At 42.2% G+C, this 19895-nt stretch overlaps 2 protein-coding genes across 5 annotated transcripts in view; one reads left to right on the forward strand and one right to left on the reverse strand.

The window, feature by feature from the left end:
• The window catches only part of DMAC2L (distal membrane arm assembly component 2 like), an 88287-nt gene that overhangs the window by 36584 nt on the left and 31808 nt on the right, over positions 1 to 19895 (forward strand). The window lies entirely within an intron of this gene.
• Positions 219 to 19895, reverse strand: part of CDKL1 (cyclin dependent kinase like 1) — an 86890-nt gene continuing 67213 nt past the window's right edge. Inside the window, exons 4-10 of the mRNA XM_073577723.1 lie at positions 16356 to 16428; positions 15224 to 15314; positions 5696 to 5896; positions 5530 to 5612; positions 4957 to 5013; positions 4270 to 4425; positions 219 to 3735 (exon numbers count right to left, since the gene is read on the reverse strand). Coding sequence (XP_073433824.1) covers positions 3631 to 3735; positions 4270 to 4425; positions 4957 to 5013; positions 5530 to 5612; positions 5696 to 5896; positions 15224 to 15314; positions 16356 to 16428 — 766 coding nt within the window. The 3' untranslated portion in view covers positions 219 to 3630. The remainder of the gene's footprint in view (positions 3736 to 4269; positions 4426 to 4956; positions 5014 to 5529; positions 5613 to 5695; positions 5897 to 15223; positions 15315 to 16355; positions 16429 to 19895) is intronic.

The following is a 19895-nucleotide window of genomic DNA, read 5'->3' on the forward strand; positions in this document are numbered from 1 at the left end:
GCAGGAAATTGTCACAGTGATCATTACTTTTTTTTTTTTTTGCTTGTTTCATACAAATATCAATTAGAAAGCTGAAAAGTTCTTTAAAGGGATTTTCTGTCTTGGGTGCTTGAAAGGTCCTCTAAGACTAGGCTGATCAGTGGGTGAGCCCAGTGGTCAGCTGTAACCTACAGGGGAACCCAACAAGTTCGTTTGATAGAAAATATGTATGCCAGGTGCTGTATGGATCAAGTACAGTTTATTAACACAATCGTCCAAGTAAAAATATATCAGGTTTGTGTATACAGCGTTCACATTTACATATATGTATATCTCATGTCCCTAATGTGTGGACCATCGTCATTATTCTGGTAATATACATAACTCTAAAACAAAAAATACTATACAACCCTATGTGCATCCATAATTTGCTCTATGCTTTTGTACAATGGTCAGATGTAATCCCAACAGCGGTTTAATGAATGATAAAAATCGCCTCTGGATAACATAATGCCGACAAGTGAAGGTCAGATCATGGCAGATTAAAGCGGATTTTCAGAAAGCTGGGGGATCAGAAATGTTCGTTAGGTTTTATCTGCACGGGTAATCTCATGCTCAGTACGGCTGTTTTAACCCCACAGTCACCATCTTGGTCACAGGGTGAGCACCATTGCCGTAAATGACAGATCAGTAAAGGACTGTCCAAAAAAAAAAAAAAAAAATCAACACTGCATCCTCTATTGGACAGATTTGCTATTTAGATGTTTGTTAAATTTATTGCCCCATGTAAAGGAGCATTGGATAAAAATATTCACAGATATATAGAAATGTACATGGTCATACATAGAATTGGAAGGGTCCTCCTGGGTCATCTGGTCCAACCTCCTGCTCAAAGCTGGATGCACTAAATCATCCCAGACAGATGTCTGTCCAGCCTCTGTTTGAAGACTTCCATTGGAGGAGAACTTACCACCTCTCGTGGCAGCCTGTTCCACTCATTGATCACCCTGTTAAAAAGTTTTTTCTAATATCTAACCTGTGTCTCCTCCCATTGCTTCTAGTTTTTCCTTGTGCAAATGAGAATAAAGATGATCCTTCTACAATGTGACAGCCCCTGAGATATTTGTAGACAGCTATTAAGTCTCCTCTCAGTCTTCTTTTTTGCAAGCTAAAACATTCTCAAATCCTGTAACCGTTCCTCATAAGACATGGTTTGCAGACCTGTCACCATTCTGGTCGCTCTTCTTTGAACTTGCTCCAGTTGGTTGATGTCTTTTTTAAAATGTGGTGCCCAAAACTGGACACAGTATTCCAGATGAGGTCTGACCAAAGAGGAGTAGAGAGCAATAATGACTTCACATGATCTAGACTGTATGCTTCTGTTAATACATCCTAGAATTACATTTGCCTTTTTTGCTGCTGCATCCCACTGTTGACTCATGTGCTGTTACTTAGCCATATTCCTCTCATTCTGTAAATGCTTTTTTTCATTTTTATTGCCCAGATGTAGTGCTTTGCATTTGTCCCTGTTAAAAACCATTCTGTTACCTGGAAGCTGCTGCGAAACAACTGATTTCCTCACATTGGAAATCTCAAATTCCTCCTACGATAGGAGAACGGCATAATAAGGTCCATGACCTATACCAACTGGAGGAATTATCCAGCTGGGAGACTAGATCTCATGAAAAATTCTAAAGATTATGGCTCCCTTGGAAGAAATACTTTGATATTGTAAAATCGGAGAATTGAAATTATTAGATCAATCCCTGCAGTTTGTGTAGACGTGGTTGAGCCTGATACTCAATTTAATATCCCTAACAATGTAATTTTACCATATGGCATTTCTCAATTCCTTTACAGGTTTTTTTTTTTTTATTTTTACTTAGAGTTCACCTGTCACTGTCATGTTCACCTATACATGATCCTTCAGGATCAACAGCACTGGAAATATACTTGCCTGCCTTGTTTCTTTATTACGCTTACGTTAATATTTTGTTAACCTGTATATCTGCGCTTTGCAGTTAAACATTGAAATGTCTGTAACTTTATGCTCTGGAAAGTTTTGTTTCTGGAAGCTGTGCACAGGTTGTTTATTTATACATTTTTTCTAAAGATTTAAAAAAAACAAAAAAAAAACATTCTGTTCGTTACTGCCCACTGCTCCAGTTTATATCTTTTTGAATCCTCTCTCTCTCTTCTCTAGTGTTAGCTATCCCTCCTAGGTTTGTGTCATCAGCAAATTTAATCAGTGTACCCTCAATTCCTTCATCTAAATCGTTGATAAAGATGTTGGACAATACAGGGCCTAGGCAGAACCCTGTGGTACACCACTTGAGACATTCTGCCAACTGGATGTGCAGCCATTTACGACCACTCTTTGGGTCCGATCACTAAGCCAGTTATGAATCCACCTAACAGTTGCCTTGTCCATTCCATATATGTAAGTTTACCTTTCCACTAGTTAAACGGGTATTCTCATCTTGCAAGGCGATGTCCTCACTTTGTGATCAGTGGGGTCCAAACACTGGTACCATAAGCAATCCAGAGAAGAAAAAAAAAAGGTTTGGAGCGGCCTTGTTTCTCCAGCAGAATCCCAGGTCTGCCAGTTGTGAGGAGAATAGCAGCTAACCCCCATTTATATGAAAGGTGCCTCACTGCATTCCTATACACAGATGCAGAGGTGGGAGCCCCACCGATCAAGAAGTGATGACACAGCTTAAGGGTGTTCAATGAATAATCATTTCACTGTAAAACAGAAAGTGATCACTACTATGAAATTGATATTTAATAATTAGAGATTACTTTTTGTAAAAGTCTGCAGCATTTTTACTATTGCCAGGGATGTGACACGTACCGGGGAGATCCAGAGTTCACAGCACCCCAACTGGCCCCCAAATTTTCCTGTTTCACATGCCTTACACGCACGGTCCAAGCACTGACCGTCATGGGTCTCCTGACTTGAACTTTACAGGCCCATAGGAATATGATGTTGCGTTCGAGTCAGGAGACCCATGGCGCGTCAAAACGCACATTTACTCGGACCTTAAATGTTGGATGTATTAAACCGACCTAATAAGCAGAGTGATCCCATATGATGCATGGCAGCCTGGGACATCATTATTCTTACACAGCCGTGTACAATCAATATGAATATTCACCCATCCGAAGCAGTGTTAAACACAATACATGTATATCCATTAATAGATGGTCTCCTTGCGCTCAGGCACATATTAAGGCATCATGGCTGATAAATTGTGCCCTTGGCTGTGGGAATAGTACATTTGACCCACTTAGAATGCAGGAAAATTGGTTCACTGCTTATAGACCTCACCCTGCAAGGACAGAAGACATAGCTGCCAAGTGCTTGATTTCCTATTGGTGTATGATGCTATAAGTAATACACTATGCAGTAGCACTGAATACAATCAGTTCACTGCCTGAAATTGTGAGATACGATCAGCCGTGCGCTCTGCTGCAGAACACACTCTGCCAATGTGCAGTTTATTAGCATTTTAACGGCCGGATTCTATGAATAAGTGAGAGGCCATGCCCGCTGGTTACCGGAATACGTGCCGCATCAGATTCTCCCCCACAAGTTCCTCATGCTTTGTTCCAGGAATAATAAATATTTAACAAGTCTCTTTCTCCTGACTATATGTTGGGGAAGCGATAGTTGAACTTTCTGGTGTTGTAGTATTTCTTGCTCTCCAACGCTGGCAAGAGATTACTGTTGGTTAGCTGCGGCAGGTGCTGGAGCTGTGAAGAGAAGGAAGATCCTGGGTCAGATTCATAAGTTCAGCAAAGTATTTACAATTAAACTTTGTTAGAATTGGGGCAAATGGATTTGCACAACCAGATACATCGGCAGCGTCATAATTTGTGGTTGCCGGACAGAAACCTCAAGACCAGCCTCGTACCTGGCCGCATCAGATCTGGCACAATATAATCTTTGCAGAGTGACGCACATGTGAATCAGCGTCAAACTGGCTAAGCAAAAGAAGAGAGCGCAAACCAAAAAGGAAGCTAATGCTTATAACTGAAAGCCATCTTTTTTTTTCCGGTTTCTTAATCAAAATAAGAGTTGCGGATGCTGGGAGGTAAGAAACGGTTCTCTGGACTCCCAGCCAGTGACCACAGATTAGTGAAGTGACAGATGAACTGGGTTCAGCAGATCGACTTGCACCAACTTTTTTTTTTTATTCAGATCTAGCTTAATCTGGAAATTATTAAAAAGGTAAAGTCTGGTCACGAGCTTATAATCTAGAGAGCTATGCAGGATAATATACATACCCCAGGGAAATACTTTCTGTGGAGTCTGGTCTGTTTTCTGCTGACTCTTTCTGGATCTTTTGCAGCATTAGCCTCCTCTCGAATGCTTTCAAAGTAGGGGTGTTCTATAAGCTGCTGACACGTGAGCCTCTCGGATGGGTCCATGTGCAGGCAGCCCTGTGTGTGCAGATACAGGTGAGGAGGGAGTGCGACATCTGCCTGGATCACAATTGTTTACAACAACTATTATCCCAGAAAAACATTAGTATTTGGGCCATTATAGGCCATGAGCTTAAACGAGACGCGCAGACTTTATTTTTTTTTTATATCACACAGAATGCTTCAAAATAATTTTATTGATAATGCTCACCTTACCAATCCTCCATCGCTCCTGGTCCTACACTGCCTGGATTCTAAAGCACTTATGCTATGCTAGTCCTGGTTGGCATGTGACCGCTGTAGCCCACAGTAGTGACCAACACATAACCCTGAGGCCAGTGCTTGGCTGCAGGCATTGATAAGATTCCCTTCCATCACATATACTGTACATGGAACAAGGAGGGCAATCCTTATTTTTTTTGGATAGTGGGCAGAGTCATGCAGATGACTGATTTTCACATCTTTGTGCCTGTACTTATGTCTAAAACCACTGGTTCATTGCACAGATAAAGCCTATAATTCACTATATCAGAGATCTGTCGTTTTTACCTTCATTAGTCTTAAGGCGTGAGAGGAGATATTTGGAAATCTCTGTTCCAGAGGCTCCTGCAAATAAAAATGAAGAACTCCTAAATCAGAAGCATCTCCATTTAGAATGAGAAAATAAATTGTATAGTGTTAGTATGGCCTAATATTGACTGCTATCAGTTTAGTTTTATAGATCCAACATAAGATTAAAATATTAAAAGGAAAGATGAGTAGTTTACAGCCAGCTATGGGCGATTAGAAGATAAGGTGATGGTTCTAAAAAAAAAAATCTATATATTTTCTTAAGTGCATTTATGTCTGGCTGCAATGCATTTTTTTGTAATATGGTTCCATTAAAAATGTTGGACCATTTGGCCGCTACAGCCTGTATGAACCACAGTACATAGACTGCAGAATGATTTACCAGCCAATCCATCTGTGAGTCCTGACCACATTATAAATGATCAAGTTAATATATACAGGGCGGGACCCTATCCAAGCATTATGCCTTTTTTCCTAGTGTGCCTAGTGTGTATGGCCACAATCAATTTCGGTAATTATTTCCAATTTATCTGATTTTATAGATTTACTTACCATATTTTCAGGATCCGGTATGCTGACCCCACTGAAGAACTGGTTTGTGCTAAAAACCTGTTGATGCCGAGGGATCAGGTCACCTACATGAATGGGAAAGTCAGACATATATATGTGTACATATGACCAGTACATATAACTATAGCTGCTCATGGATGCCGCTTACCTAAACTTTTCCTGATCAGATATAGCTGATCCACATCAGATTTGCCTGGCCAAAGTGGAACTCCAGAAAGAAGCTCAGCAAAGACACAGCCAATGGCCCATACATCCACCGGGGGTCCGTACTGTGTGTCTCCTACCAAAAGTTCAGGGGCACGGTACCATCTTGTTGCCACGTAATCTGTGTAGTAGTCACAGGGACCAGCTGTTTATGTAAGGAGAGGATTATAAATTCACATTCGGAAGCTTGCAGAACTTTTAAAGGGGATCTGTCACCAGGTATTTGCTCCCCCATCTGAGAGCCAATGCTATCATCAATCTTTGACAGCGACAGTTAAAGCATTGGTGTTATGATAGTGTAGCAACTCACTAGGGAAAACAGGTAACACACTAAAAACTACTACTGACCCTGCCAGTTCCTGTACAGACTAAAGGTCTTGACCCTAGAGTTTCGGGCGTGAGCCGAGATAGCCCTAACCACAGACCAGACTATGGCAACTCGGACCTATACTGCCTGAAAGGCCTTCTATCGCTTCACATTACTCCTAAAGAACCGGAAGGCAGAGCAAAAAAGAGTAAAATACCTACAGAAGGAAAAGCTTGTTCCTAAAAAGAAACAGAAGATAGGTGAAGGAAAGGAACATAAATAGCAAAGAAAAAAACCCTTTTACTGACTGGCTTAAACTACAATAGTATGGCTGGACATCCAAAGGAGACTATCACCAGCAGGAAATACAAGCATGGGGAAAGTATTAAAGCCGCACCCGAAAGGTGATAGGACAGACAAATGAGTAACTGAAAACACCTGTAACCATAAAAAGACTGAAGAAGGGATAACAGAAACTAAACACCTGAAGAAAAGGTGTATCTGCTGTCGCTTGGCAGACAGAGAAGACTACCACAAAGTACAGGTTCAAGAATTTGAACCCAGACGCATGGCATTGGGCGCCTGGAACCCTTAAATAGCCTCCTCTACTGCCATGTTGATAGGCAGTGATAATTATTACAGGGCCGTAATGAGAGATAGCAATTTTAGCTCTATACTGAAAACAGTTTTATTTCAGTATAGGGAACAAGTGATCGCAGGTTGAAGTCCCCTAAAATAATAAAATAAACCCTGAAAATGCAAATCACTCCCATTTTCCACCATTAAAATAAAACATGAAAAACAAACATTCAATATTGCCAAGTACATTAGTCCCATATATTAAAATAGTTATTTAACCCATACAGTAAATTAAAAGGAAATTGTGACATCAGAATTGACATTTTTCTGTTGTCAATCCTCCCCTAAAAAATGCAATAAAAAGTGATCAAAGCATCCTATGTATCCAAAAATGGAATCAATAAAAATTCCAGTTTGCCACACAAAAAGATAAGCCTTCACACAGCTCCATGAATGGAATAATGATTATTAAAATTAAAAAAAAGTGTCTTGGAAAATTGTGACAATTTTTTTTCTTTTTACAAATTATTCATGACCCACGATGATCTATGATACATGATGATCTAGGATACACGTGCATCTTTGGTATCACTATTGTCATGCTGACCTGGAGAATCATGTTACTGGGTTATTCTTAACACAATCAACACTTAAATTGAAACTACAAAAAACAATAGCAGAATTTTTTTGGGAATTATGACAGTTGTAAAAAAAAATAAAAAAAATAAAAAAAAAATATTATTTATATATATATATATATATATATATACACACACACACACTAACTGAAGAGCCTGGCGCTGCCCGGGCATAGTAACTAACTGTGGTTAGTTATAGCAAATTATAATCACCCTCCATCCCATAGTCCCGTGCCATATACCCCTCATACATATCCACGATCCCATAGGCCCGTGCCCATATACCCATCATACATATCCTCCATCCCATAGTCGAGTGTCCATATACCCATCACATATCCTCCATCCCATAGTCCCATGCCCATATACCCATCATACATATCCACGATCCCATAGGCCCGTGCCGATATACCCATCATACATATCCTCCATCCCATAGTCCAGTGCCCATATACCCATCACACATCCTCCATCCCATAGTCAACCATTATGACATCATAATGAGCGGCGGGGCTTGCAACCTATGATGACATCAGCGTCGCCATGGCAACCATTATGACATCATGATGAGGGGCGGGGCTTGATACACACTTTTCCCCATTATGTAGATATGGGCAAAATTGTTTGGTGAATTGGAACGCGCGGGGTTAAAATTTCGCCTCACAACATAGCCTAGGACACTCTCGGGGTCCAGACGTGTGACTGTGCCAAATTTTGTGGCTGTAGCTGCGACGGTGCGGATGCCAATCCCGGACATACACACTTACATACACACACTTGAGCTTTATATATTAGATAGACAGATAGATAGACAGACAGACAGACAGACAGATATACACACACACACAGTGTGTGATATCTATAATAATAAATGCCCTAACCAGCTTCCGGTTGTAACAACTTCCGTCCAGTTGTAACCGGTGACGTCACCACACACACGCACATGTTAACCCTCAACACACCACACCGCCTCAACACACACTCCTCTCACCTTTCACCTCCACTCATGTCCACTCACTCTTTCACTCCACATACGTTCCTTTCTCTCACTCCGTTTCTCATACTCACACCGTCATCGTCGCTGCCCCGACATCTTCCTCCGCCGCCGCGATCCAGGATCCAGATGTTCTCCAGGCCGCCGACATGTTCTTGCAGGACGCCATCTTGGATTTCGTGAAATCCCGCGATATTCAAGAAGGCTTCGCCGCAACAACATGTCGCTGGCGTGGACGACATCGGGATCCAAAAAGATGGCGTCGGCGAAATCTCGCGAGGAAGATGTCGGGGCAGCGACGATGACGGTGTGAGTATGAGAAACGGAGTGAGAGAAAGGAACGTATGTGGAGTGAAAGAGTGAGTGGACATGAGTGGAGGTGAAAGGTGAGAGGAGTGTGTTGAGGCGGTGTGGTGTGTTGAGGTTAACATGGCAAGAGGTGTTAACGACGTCGGCGAATCGCCATCTTGCATTCGTGAAATTGCGTCATTTACCTCACGCCGACTTGCTGTGCGGACGCTTGGCATTGCCTGTACCACCATAACTACTGCTGCCTTGGTCCTATGCCTGTTTACTGCCGGTGTCTAATAACAGGGCCAATTTGCCTCTACCGCCATAACTACTGCTGCCTTGCTCCTCTGCCGGTGTCTAATTACAGGGCCAATTTGCCTATACTGCCATAACTACTGCTGCCTTGCTCCTCTGCCGGTGTCTAATTACAGGGCCAATTTGCCTCTACCGCCATAACTACTGCTGCATTGCTCCTCTGCCGGTGTCTAATTACAGGGCCAATTTGCCTATACTGCCATAACTACTGCTGCATTGCTCCTCTGCTGGTGTCTAATTACAGGGCCAATTTGCCAATACCGCCATAACTACTGCTGCCTTGCTCCTCTGCCGGTGTCTAATTACAGGGCCAATTTGCCTCTACCGCAATAAGTACTGCTGCCTTGCTCCTCTGACTGTTCACTGCCTGTGTCTAATTACAGGGCCAATTTGCCTCTACCGCCATAACTACTGCTGCATTGCCCCTCTGCCGGTGTCTAATTACAGGGCCAATTTGCCTCTACCGCCATAACTACTGCTGCCTTGCTCCTCTGCCGGTGTCTAATTACAGGGCCAATTTGCCTCTACCGCCATAACTACTGCTGCCTTGCTCCTCTGCCGGTGTCTAACTACAGGGCCAATTTGCCACTACCACTTCATAACTACTGCTGGGCAATTACAGGGTCAATTAGTGTCTGTTTACTCTACAATACTCCAGGACGCCTTCTTCACTGCCAGATAACTGCCAAATAGACTCCTTTACCTGTGCCAACATGAGTCATAACAAAAAGTATGCCAATGCCAGTGAAAGGAAAGCAGCTTTAGCACTACGACAAAAACAACGCCGTGCTAATGAGACTCCTGAGGAAAAACACCATCGCCTTGAGAAGATTAAGGCTTATAAACGCCGTCGCCTCACACACGAATCCCCTAACTCTAAATCCATAAGATTGGCTGAAGAAGCCTCTGCACGCCGTCACCGCCGACAACAGACGGCCTCTTCCTCATCATTATTATTAGACTCACAACAGGATGCTTCCACATCAGCATGTGGAACAATTTACTGCTACACTTCATCCCATATGCCGTTCACTGACATAACTAATCAGCAATCTGTTTCTGCCCTATCAATACCACCATTCAATACCGATGCACAGTATGCCAATGCCAGTGAAAGGAAAGCAGCTTTAGCACTACGACAAAAACAACGCCGTGCTAATGAGACTCCTGAGGAAAAACAGCATCGACTTGACAAGATTAAGGCTTATAAACGCCGTCGTCTCACACACGAATCCCCTAACTCTAAATCTATTACATTGGCTGAAGAAGCATCTAAACGCCATCACCGCCAACAACAGACGGCTTCTTCCTCATCATTATTAGTAGACTCACAACAGGATGCTTCCACATCAGCATGTGGAACAAGTTACTACCACACTTCATCCTATATGTCGTTCACTGACATAACTAATCAGCAATCTGTTTCTGCCCTATCAATACCACCATTAGTCAATACCAACGCACAGTTTCTTCACATACAAGCTGCAGATAGCCCGCAGAAAGTGCAACCAAGACAAATATACGTTGGTCTCAAAACTAGGCGCATCCCATCGGTTGGACATGCACTTCTACTACAACCTCACATTTTCACTAATGATGAAAATAGTATTACCGAACACAGCTGTGGTGACATGACCCATGTATGTGAGCATTGCGAAGCTTTGCATTTTGTAGCAGAGATACCTTCTGATAACTTTACGCTCTGCTGTCAGAAGGGTAAAGTCCATGTACCCATACTACAATATCCTGATGTCTTTACACGTTTGCTGAAAGGGCAAAGTGAATTTAGCAAAAATTTCATGGATAATATTCTAAGTATTAACAGTTCCTTTGCTTTTGCCTCCATGGGTGCAAATATTTCACCACCTCCTGGATATGGCCCATACTGTTTCCGCATACATGGCCAGATCTATCATAGAACTGGAACACTACATCCCTCAGATGACCAGCAACGCGCATTTGCCCAACTTTACATTCTTGATACCACTACCGCAAACGAACAACGCTTACGATGTAAAGAAAATCAAAAATGTACAAAACGGAACTGTCATGCCAAACATCACTATGGCTATTAAACAAGATCGTACTCAAGACCCCCGACGCTACAATAATCCCACTGTCAGTGAAGTAGCAGTCGTGTTTCAAAATGACAATGGTGAGCCACTAATGTCCACTCGCAGGATTTCAGAATACTCAAGATGGCATGGCCGCAAGAACATGTCGCCGGCGTGGACAATGTCGGGATCCATGATGGCGCCGGCGGAGGAAGATGTCGGGGATCGTGGAGCAGCGACGATGACGGTGTGAGTAGAATCATAGAATCGTAGAGTTGGAAGGGACCTCCTGGGCCATCTGGTCCAACCCCCTGCTCAAAGCAGGATTCGCTAAATCATCCCAGTCAGATGTCTGTCCAGCCTCTGTTTGAAGACTTCCATTGAAGGAGAACTCACCACTTCTCGTGGCAGCCTGTTCCACTCATTGATCACTCTAACTGTCAAAAAGTTTTTTCTAATATCTAATCTGTGTCTCCTCCCATTCAGTTTCATCCCATTGCTTCTAGTCTTTCCTTGTGCAAATGAGAATAAAGTTGATCCTTCTACAATGTGACAGCCCTTTAGATATTTGTAGACAGCTATTAAGTCTCCTCTCAGTCTTCTCTTTTGCAAACTAAACATTCCCAAATCCTGCAACCTTTCCTCATAAGACAGGGTTTGCAGACCGGTCACCATTCTGGTCGCTCTTTTCTGAACTTGCTCCAGTTTGTTGATGTCTTTTTTAAAATGTGGTGCCCAAAACTGGACACAATATTCCAGATGAGGTCTGACCAAAGAGGAGTAGAGGGAAATAATGACTTCACGTGATCTAGACTGTATGCTTCTGTTAATACATCCTAGAATTGCATTTGCCTTTTTTGCTGCTGCATCACACTGTTGACTCATATTCAGTCTGTGATCTATTAGTATACCCAAGTCTTTTTCACATGTGCTGTCACTTAGCCCTATTCCTCCCATTCTATATATGCTTTTTCCATTTTTATTGCCCAGATGTAGTACTTTGCATTTCTCCCTGTTAAAAACCATTCTGTTAGTTGCTGCCCACTTCTCCAGTTTATTTAAATCTTTTTGAATCCTCTCTCTCTCTTCTCTAGTATTAGCTATCCCTCCTAGCTTTGTGTCATCAGCAAATTTAATCAGTTTACCCTCAATTCCTTCATCTAAATCATTGATAAAGATGTTGAACAATACAGGGCCCAGGACAGAGCCCTGTGGTACCCCACTTGAGACATTCTTCCAACTGGATGTGCAGCCATTTACGACCACTCTTTGGGTCCAATCACTAAGCCAGTTATGAATCCACCTAACAGTTGCCTTGTCCATTCCATACTTAATCATTTTTTCAATAAGGATTGTATGAGAGACTTTGTCAAATGCTTTGCTGAAGTCAAGATATACTATATCTACAGCATTTCCTTGATCCACCCAATCAGTGATACCGTCATAGAAGGAAATTAAGTTAGTCTGACATGACTTATTAGTTACAAACCCATGCTGACTCTGTTTAATCACTTCATTCTTATCCAGGTATTGACATACATGTTGTTTAATAATTTGTTCAAAGATCTTTCCTGGTATAGAAGTCAGACTCACCGGCCTATAGTTACCTGGGTCCACCTTCTTCCCCTTTTTGAAGATAGGAACAACATTTGCTCTTCTCCAGTCTTCTGGCACTTCTCCTGTTCTCCAAGAATTTTCAAAGATTATAGAGAGGGGTTCAAAAATTTCTTCTGCTATCTCCTTCAGTACTCTGGGGTGTAATTCATCTGGACCTGGAGACTTGAATTCATTTAGGCTAGCTAAGTGTTTCCTCACTATCTTTCTGTTTATAGATATCCTGGATTCTTCTATTCCCTTAATAGGACAGTGAATAACAGTTGATGTTACATTTCCTTTCTGAGAGAAAACAGATGCAAAATAGGAATTTAAAAGTTCAGCCTTCTCAACATTCTGTCTTACCATTTCATCATTTTCATCCTGTAAAAATCCTATAGCATCTTTGACTTTTCTTTTACTTTTGACATATCCCCAAAATCCTTTATTATTGCTTTTGACATCTCTTGCAAGCCTCAATTCATTTTCAGCTTTAGATAATCTGATTTGTGCCCTGCAGGTTCTGCAGACAGCATTATATTCTTCTTTAGATATGCCTCCCTCTTTCCATTTTATAAACATTTTTTTCTTCCTTTTTAGCATGTGCTTAAGTTCTGTGTTCATCCATCCTGGTTTCCTTAACTGCTTCCTATTCTTCCCTCTTTTCGGAATTGTTAACAACTGTGCTTTGAGAATTTCATTTTTCAAGATTTCCCATCCTTCCTGGACATTTTTGTCTTTAAGGATATCCAGCCATTGGATTCCTCCAATTCTCTTTCTGAATCCCTTAAAATCTGCCTTTCTGAAATCTAACCTTGACGTCTGAGTCTTCACAGGTCTTCCGCCTCTAGTTATCCAAAATTCTAAAATAGCATGGTCGCTACCTCCTAGGGTCCCAGTCACTTTTACCTCCTCAACCATTTCCTCCCTGTTTATAAGGATTAGATCCAAGGTAGCAGTTCCCCTTGTTTTCTCCCTTACCTTTTGGAAGATAAAGTTGTCAGCAAGAGAGGATAAGAATTTCCTTGACCTGTTAGTTTTGCCTGAGAGAGATTCCCAACAAATGTCTGGATAGTTGAAATCTCCCATGACAACTATGTCATATTTTTTGGAGAACTTGGCCATTTGATGCATAAAGAGTTCATCCATAGCTTCAGCTTGCACAGGCGGCCTGTAGTAAATGCCTACAATGGTGTCCTTTCCATTGTTCTGTCCTTGTATTCTTACCCAAACAGTTTCCACAGAACTCCCAGTCTCTGAAGCTTCAATCTCTGTGCAGATATACGCGTTTCTAACATACAATGCGACACCCCCTCCTCGTTTATCAAGTCTGTTTCTTGCAAATAAGTTGTATCCTTCTAGTCTTGTATTCCAATCATGTGTATTGTCCCACCAAGTTTCAGTGATTCCAATGACATCATATTTCTTTTCCTGTGTTAGTAGTTCCAATTCTCCTTGTTTGTTGCCCATGCTTTGTGCATTAGTATAGAAACATTTTAGTTTGTGATTGGTTTCTCTTTCTCCAATATTTTTATTAATTAGATTCTTTCGTCTTTGTTCTTCCTTTCCACTTCTAATAGCAGAGTTCTCAATAGCATTTGTCAGGTGTATGGCTTTTTCTGGTCTTTTGCTTCCCTTCCCATGTTGTTCTAGTTTAAAGCTCTCCTTAAAAGTGTAGCAAGGCGACTTCCAAATACATGCTTACCAGTCTTCGTAAGGTGCACCCCATCTCTAGCAAGTAGTCCATCGTATAAGTAGTTCACTCCGTGATCCAGAAATCCAAATCGTTGCTGAGAGACAGAGTGAGAGAAAGGGTCGTATGTGGAGTGAAAGAGTGAATGGACGTGAGTGGAGATGGTGAAAGGTGAGAGGAGTGTGTGTTGAGGCGGTGTGGTGTGTTGAGGAGGTGTGTGTGTATTGAGGGTTAACATGGCAAGAGGTGTGTCACTATCCTCTCGATGCGATAGCATCGGGCCTTAATCTACTATAATAAATGCGCTAAGCAGCTTCCGGGTTGTAACAACTTCCGTCCAGTTGTAACTGGTGATGTCACACCACACCTCTTGCCATGTTAACCCTCAACACACCACTCCTCAACACACACTCCTCTCACCTTTCACTATCTCCACTAATGTCCACTCGCAGGATTTCAGAATACTCAAGATGGCATGGCCGCAAGAACATGTCGCCGGCGTGGACAACGTCGGGATCCAGGATGGCGCCGGCGGAAGAAGATGTCGGGGATCATGGAGCAGCGACGATGACAGTGTGAGTATGAGAGATGGAGTGAGAGAAAGGGTCGTATGTGGAGTGAAAGAGTGAGTGGATGTGAGTGGAGATGGTGAAAGGTGAGAGGAGTGTGTGTTGAGGAGGTGTGTGTGTATTGAGGGTTAACATGGCAAGAGGTGTGTCACTATCCTCTCGATGCGATAGCATCGGGCCTTAATCTAGTAATATATATATATATATATATATACACACACGCACAATATATACACACATACACACAACGTAAAGTGAATTGTATCATGCAAAAGCACGTCTCATAAGAAAAACAGGACCTCATACAGCTATGTCAAGTAAAACATAAAAAGTTATGACTCTTGGAAGAAGGGCAGGGAAAAAAATGAGAGAGCAAGAACAAAAATTGACTCGGCGGAGAGTGGGTCTTTGAAAATGGAAATAAAGTAAGTGTACTCACTTAATATTCTTGCAAATCCAAAGTCACACAGCTTGATGACAGAGTGCTTGGTAAGAAGAATATTCTCTGGCTTGACATCTCGGTGAATGCACTGGTGACAAATTACAAAATTCATCAATTCAATTTTAATAACTTTTTTCTTATCTTTTATTTTTATTGAAATACATGTCCAAAATTTTTTCCAAGAGCATTTCATAAGTTTTGGGAAGGTTTTCTTTTATTCTCCATCCTCTATTTCACTGTACATAGTTACGGTAATAAGGGGCTACAGTTTACATAACATTTTGCATCCCTGGCAACTGAAGGGTTAACTACAGTACATGATGAAAAAAAGCTACAAGAACAATTAGCTAAAACATGAAGCTGACCACTAGAATGATCAAAGAAGGAGAGCTGGTGTCACAGGAGAGATTAGTGCAAGAGGAGACACAAAAGTGCAGTGTACTCTAGCTAGAAATGCTAATTGCTTCTATATTTGGCGCTGGGAGATGGCCAGGAGATCGCAGGGCGGCACAAGCAATGAGACCTGTGGGGATGTAAAGTGCAGGACAACCATGACATTATATCTGCCCTGGAGGGGCTGTGAAAGCCTGGCTGCAGAACAGGATTTGGAAAGATAATACAGGTTAACTACTAAAGAAGTGAAGGCGGTAATGTACAAAGAGTGCGGTGATGTCACATAGGGCTCCAATACAGATAATGAAAGGATTATACCCCCCCAAAAACAAGGATTTGGGATATAACATGCTGAGAGCCGGACCGCTGGTACCCCAACAATCACAAAATTGGAGCGCTGGAATGCAGCGGAGGTGATCATGGTCTGTCTCTGCTACATTGTCAATGGGGTTGTAAAGAAGAACAGTAAAACCTCATCCTCAGATCACTGGGGGTCCCAGCAGTTGGACCCCCAACATTATGCAAGTATACACAGGTGAATAATCTATATCAGGGTTTCCCAACTCCAGTCCTCAAGGCCCATCAACAGGTCATGTGATAATTGCTTCACCTGTGCAATACAAAGGAAATCCTGAAAACATGACCTGTTGGTGGGCCTTGAGGACTGGAGTTGGGGAACCCTGATCTATACAACAGAAACTTTATGCTTCAATGCACACCCAATCATAATACTCACATTGTGCTTGTGGCAAAAATTGACAGCATGTAGTGTCTGCCATGTGATACTTTTGACCAGATGCTCGGGAACTCTGCAAAAAAACAAGCAAAAAACAACACGTTCACAGGTGAATAAGCAAGAAATTAAAATGTGAACTCAAGTACAAAAAAAGAAGCAATCGGTTAAATGATCTCCCCACCACGATGCCTGCACTGTATAATGAGAGATAAAGGCCCCCATACACATTATGTTAACGTAGACCAACCACGCTTATTTTGGCAGGAGAGAACAGCCACCTAAGGCAGTACGCTCCGCTCAGCTCGCCGGCGGAGTCCATTATTTGGAATCAAATTGATGCGTTACAGGGAATGAGCTCTAAGACGTACCAATAAAGAATGTAGATTGTGAACTTCAATTGGCACAGTGATGACAGACATAGTGCATTAAAAGGGGGTTTTCTGACCTTTTTAAAAAAAAATAATTAGTGGGGAACCAAGTTGATAAAAGGAAGATAAGAAGCTGAATAACCTAAAATATGAGACACAACTACATATAAAATGTAATCTTTTTAATTACCAAATAAAATTAAGATAACAGTGAAAAAGAACTCAACAAGACAAAATTGAACAAGATAAAAAGCTATCGTTGCCCCAAAAATCTGCTCCAGCAAAGCTACTCTGATGGTACCCACTGGCTCATAATCGATGAGGTCCCGGCCACCAGTCCCCCTGACCCTTCAAACATGCAGTGGCCACATCGATCAGGTGACTGCTGGTCCTGACCTTATCACATGCGGTCTGGCAATCTTGTGGTAGATAGACCAAGATAGAAATAAATAATAATCTTTAATAATAATCTTTATTTTTATATAGCGCTAACATATTCCGCAGCGCTTTACAGTTTGCACACATCATCACTGTCCCCGATGGGGCTCACAATCTAAATTCCCTATGGAATGTGGGAGGAAACCGGAGTACCCGGAGGAAACCCACGCAAACACGGGGAGAACATACAAACTCCTTGCAGATGTTGTCTTTGGTGAGAATTGAACCCAGGACCCCAGCACTGCAAGGCTAGAAAGGTATTTGTCTTGAGCAAATCTGTGACTGAGAAAGCAGTTAAAAGGGGTACAATGCAGGATACTAACAGGACTATTTAATTTTAGGAGGGAGACACAGTTTTTTTTCGATCAATCCGTCCATCTCAGCCGATTCCCAAAATAAACAGAAGGATACACAAATTCATTTTATTTTTAAGATTTCAGCATGTAAATGGCTAGGTAATGGTAAATCAGACCCTACAGAGATGATACAATAGCGATTTGGCTACAAACTGTGTTAACCCATTCTTGACCTTAAAACACCTGATGAATTGCGCTGCCACAGAAACTGACAAAAGGATGCGCTCAGATGAATTCTTCCTCAGTCATAAAACCTGAGTCTACACACAGGACATGTTGTAAAGCAGCGGTCAATGTGAGCCTGCCCCATAAAGGCTCCCACACTGGGCTCTATTCACTACTACCAGGGCCCACATTCCCAATCCTGAATTTAACCCCTCACATCCTGGCTGCAGAGGAGACTGAAATTAAGCAAAAAAAAAGCAAAGTTTTTACTTATGAAAACGTCCTGAATTTAAGCACAACAAAAATCCCATAACACCAAGTAATTATCACCTACCAGGGACCACTTTATGTTCCCCCTCAGATGGAATAGATACTTTTGCCTCAGGGCCCCAAGATATTGGCAAATGTGCCCTTATGATATTCATAAATACTTTACCCGCCATATTAGTGAACTACACACACTGACCGCTCACAAGACCATCTGAATTTTTTTTTTCTTACTAAAAGGGTGTTCAGAAAAGGTCATTTATATAATACCAAAATATGACATGATGTCATTATCATCTTCAAATGTTTCATGATCAGGCGATTTGTAATTTTTGTACTTTTGTTTTTTTCCTCCATTTATTCCAAGAGCCATAAAAAAGAGGGAGCGCTAACTAGAGAAAGTCAAAAAGAGAGTGAGCAAGAGAGCCACAGAAAGGCAGCAAACCAAAGATGGTCACAGAGAGCCAGTGAGTGAGAGAGTACGATAGATACACACAGTGAGAATGAGAGAGACAGGCGCAGAGAGAGAACGAGCAAGAGAAAACCACAGAAAGAACAAGCAAGAGAGCCACAAAAAGCAAGAGAGTGAGAGCCACAGAGTGAGAATGAGAGAGACAGGCGCAGAGAGACAAGCAGCAAGAGAAAGCGAGAGATAGCCAGAGTGAGCAAGAGAGTCACAGAGAGCGAGCACAGGTAAGAGAGTGCCAGAGAGGGAGTGAAAGAGCGCGCGCGCAAGAGAGAGCCAAAAGAAGAGCACACAAGAGAGACAAAGAGAGATAGCAAGTAAGAGACACAGAGGGAGAGACTGAGCCATAAAGAGGACAAAGCAAAGAAGAGAGAGTGAGAGAACGTGAGAACTAGATATATATCTGTCACGGTTCCACCCCTCAGGGTGTCTGGGATGCAATTACTGACAGCTCGGCCATTCAATCTGGTTCAGGGGCCTGCTGAGCTGCCAGTGGACAGAGGAAGATTGGAAAAAAGTGTTATGGACAGATGAATCCAAGATTGAGGCGTTTGGATCACACAGAAGAACATTTGGGAGACGCAGAACAACTGAAAAGATGCTTGAAGAGAGCCTGACACCATCTGTCAAGCATGGTGGAGGCAATGTGATGGTCTGGGGTTGCTTTGGTTCTGGTAAAGTGGGAGATTTGTACAAGGTAAAAGGGATTTTGAATAAGGAAGGCTATTTGTTATGATTAGGTAACTGAGGAGGATAGCAGGGAAATAGACTAGGCAACCAGATAACCAGAGAGGTTGGTAACTTAGCGGATTGCAGACCCCTAAACTGACAACACAACTAGAATTAGCCGTGGGACGTACCTACGATGTCCTAGCCGCCTCGGCACAGCCAAAGAATTAACTATGCCTAAAGAGAGAAAAGGGAAAGCTAAACTGTCCCGGAGTAGGACCCCAAAGGAATAGATAGCCCCCGAATATATTGCTGGTGAGACAAGATGAGGCACAAAACACAGGCAGAAAATAGAATGAGCAAATGATGGGGCCCAAACTGTCTAGATAGAACAGGACAGGAAAGGATACTGTCTGCAATCATGTGAAAAACCCAAAGAAAAAGTCGAACACGTCTGATATGCAAAAATACTGAGGCCACACGACCTCTCCCCACTAAATCAGAACTCTGGTGTGAACTGGACGCAAAACAAAATATACTCATAACAAGAGATTAGAAATACTGAAAAGACTGACATGAGCGGTGGCATATGGAACAGAGTCCAGCAGAGGTCCCAGCAGGGAACAAGGCTGAACTCTCACCAGCAAAGCAGAAATCAGAGGAAAGCAAAAAAATGGATCAAATGCAAAAAGATTCAAGCAGACAAATAACTTATCTGAAAGATGCAGGACAAAGCAGGAGGCAAGCAGACTTCCAAAATGCTCAGGAAGAAAATCAAGTCACCAGCAACAACTGAGGGAAGGTTGCTCAC

Source organism: Dendrobates tinctorius, unplaced genomic scaffold, assembly GCF_039654945.1.
Source record: "Dendrobates tinctorius isolate UK_male_01 unplaced genomic scaffold, ASM3965494v1 ptg000057l, whole genome shotgun sequence".
Taxonomy (NCBI): Eukaryota; Metazoa; Chordata; class Amphibia; order Anura; family Dendrobatidae; genus Dendrobates; species Dendrobates tinctorius.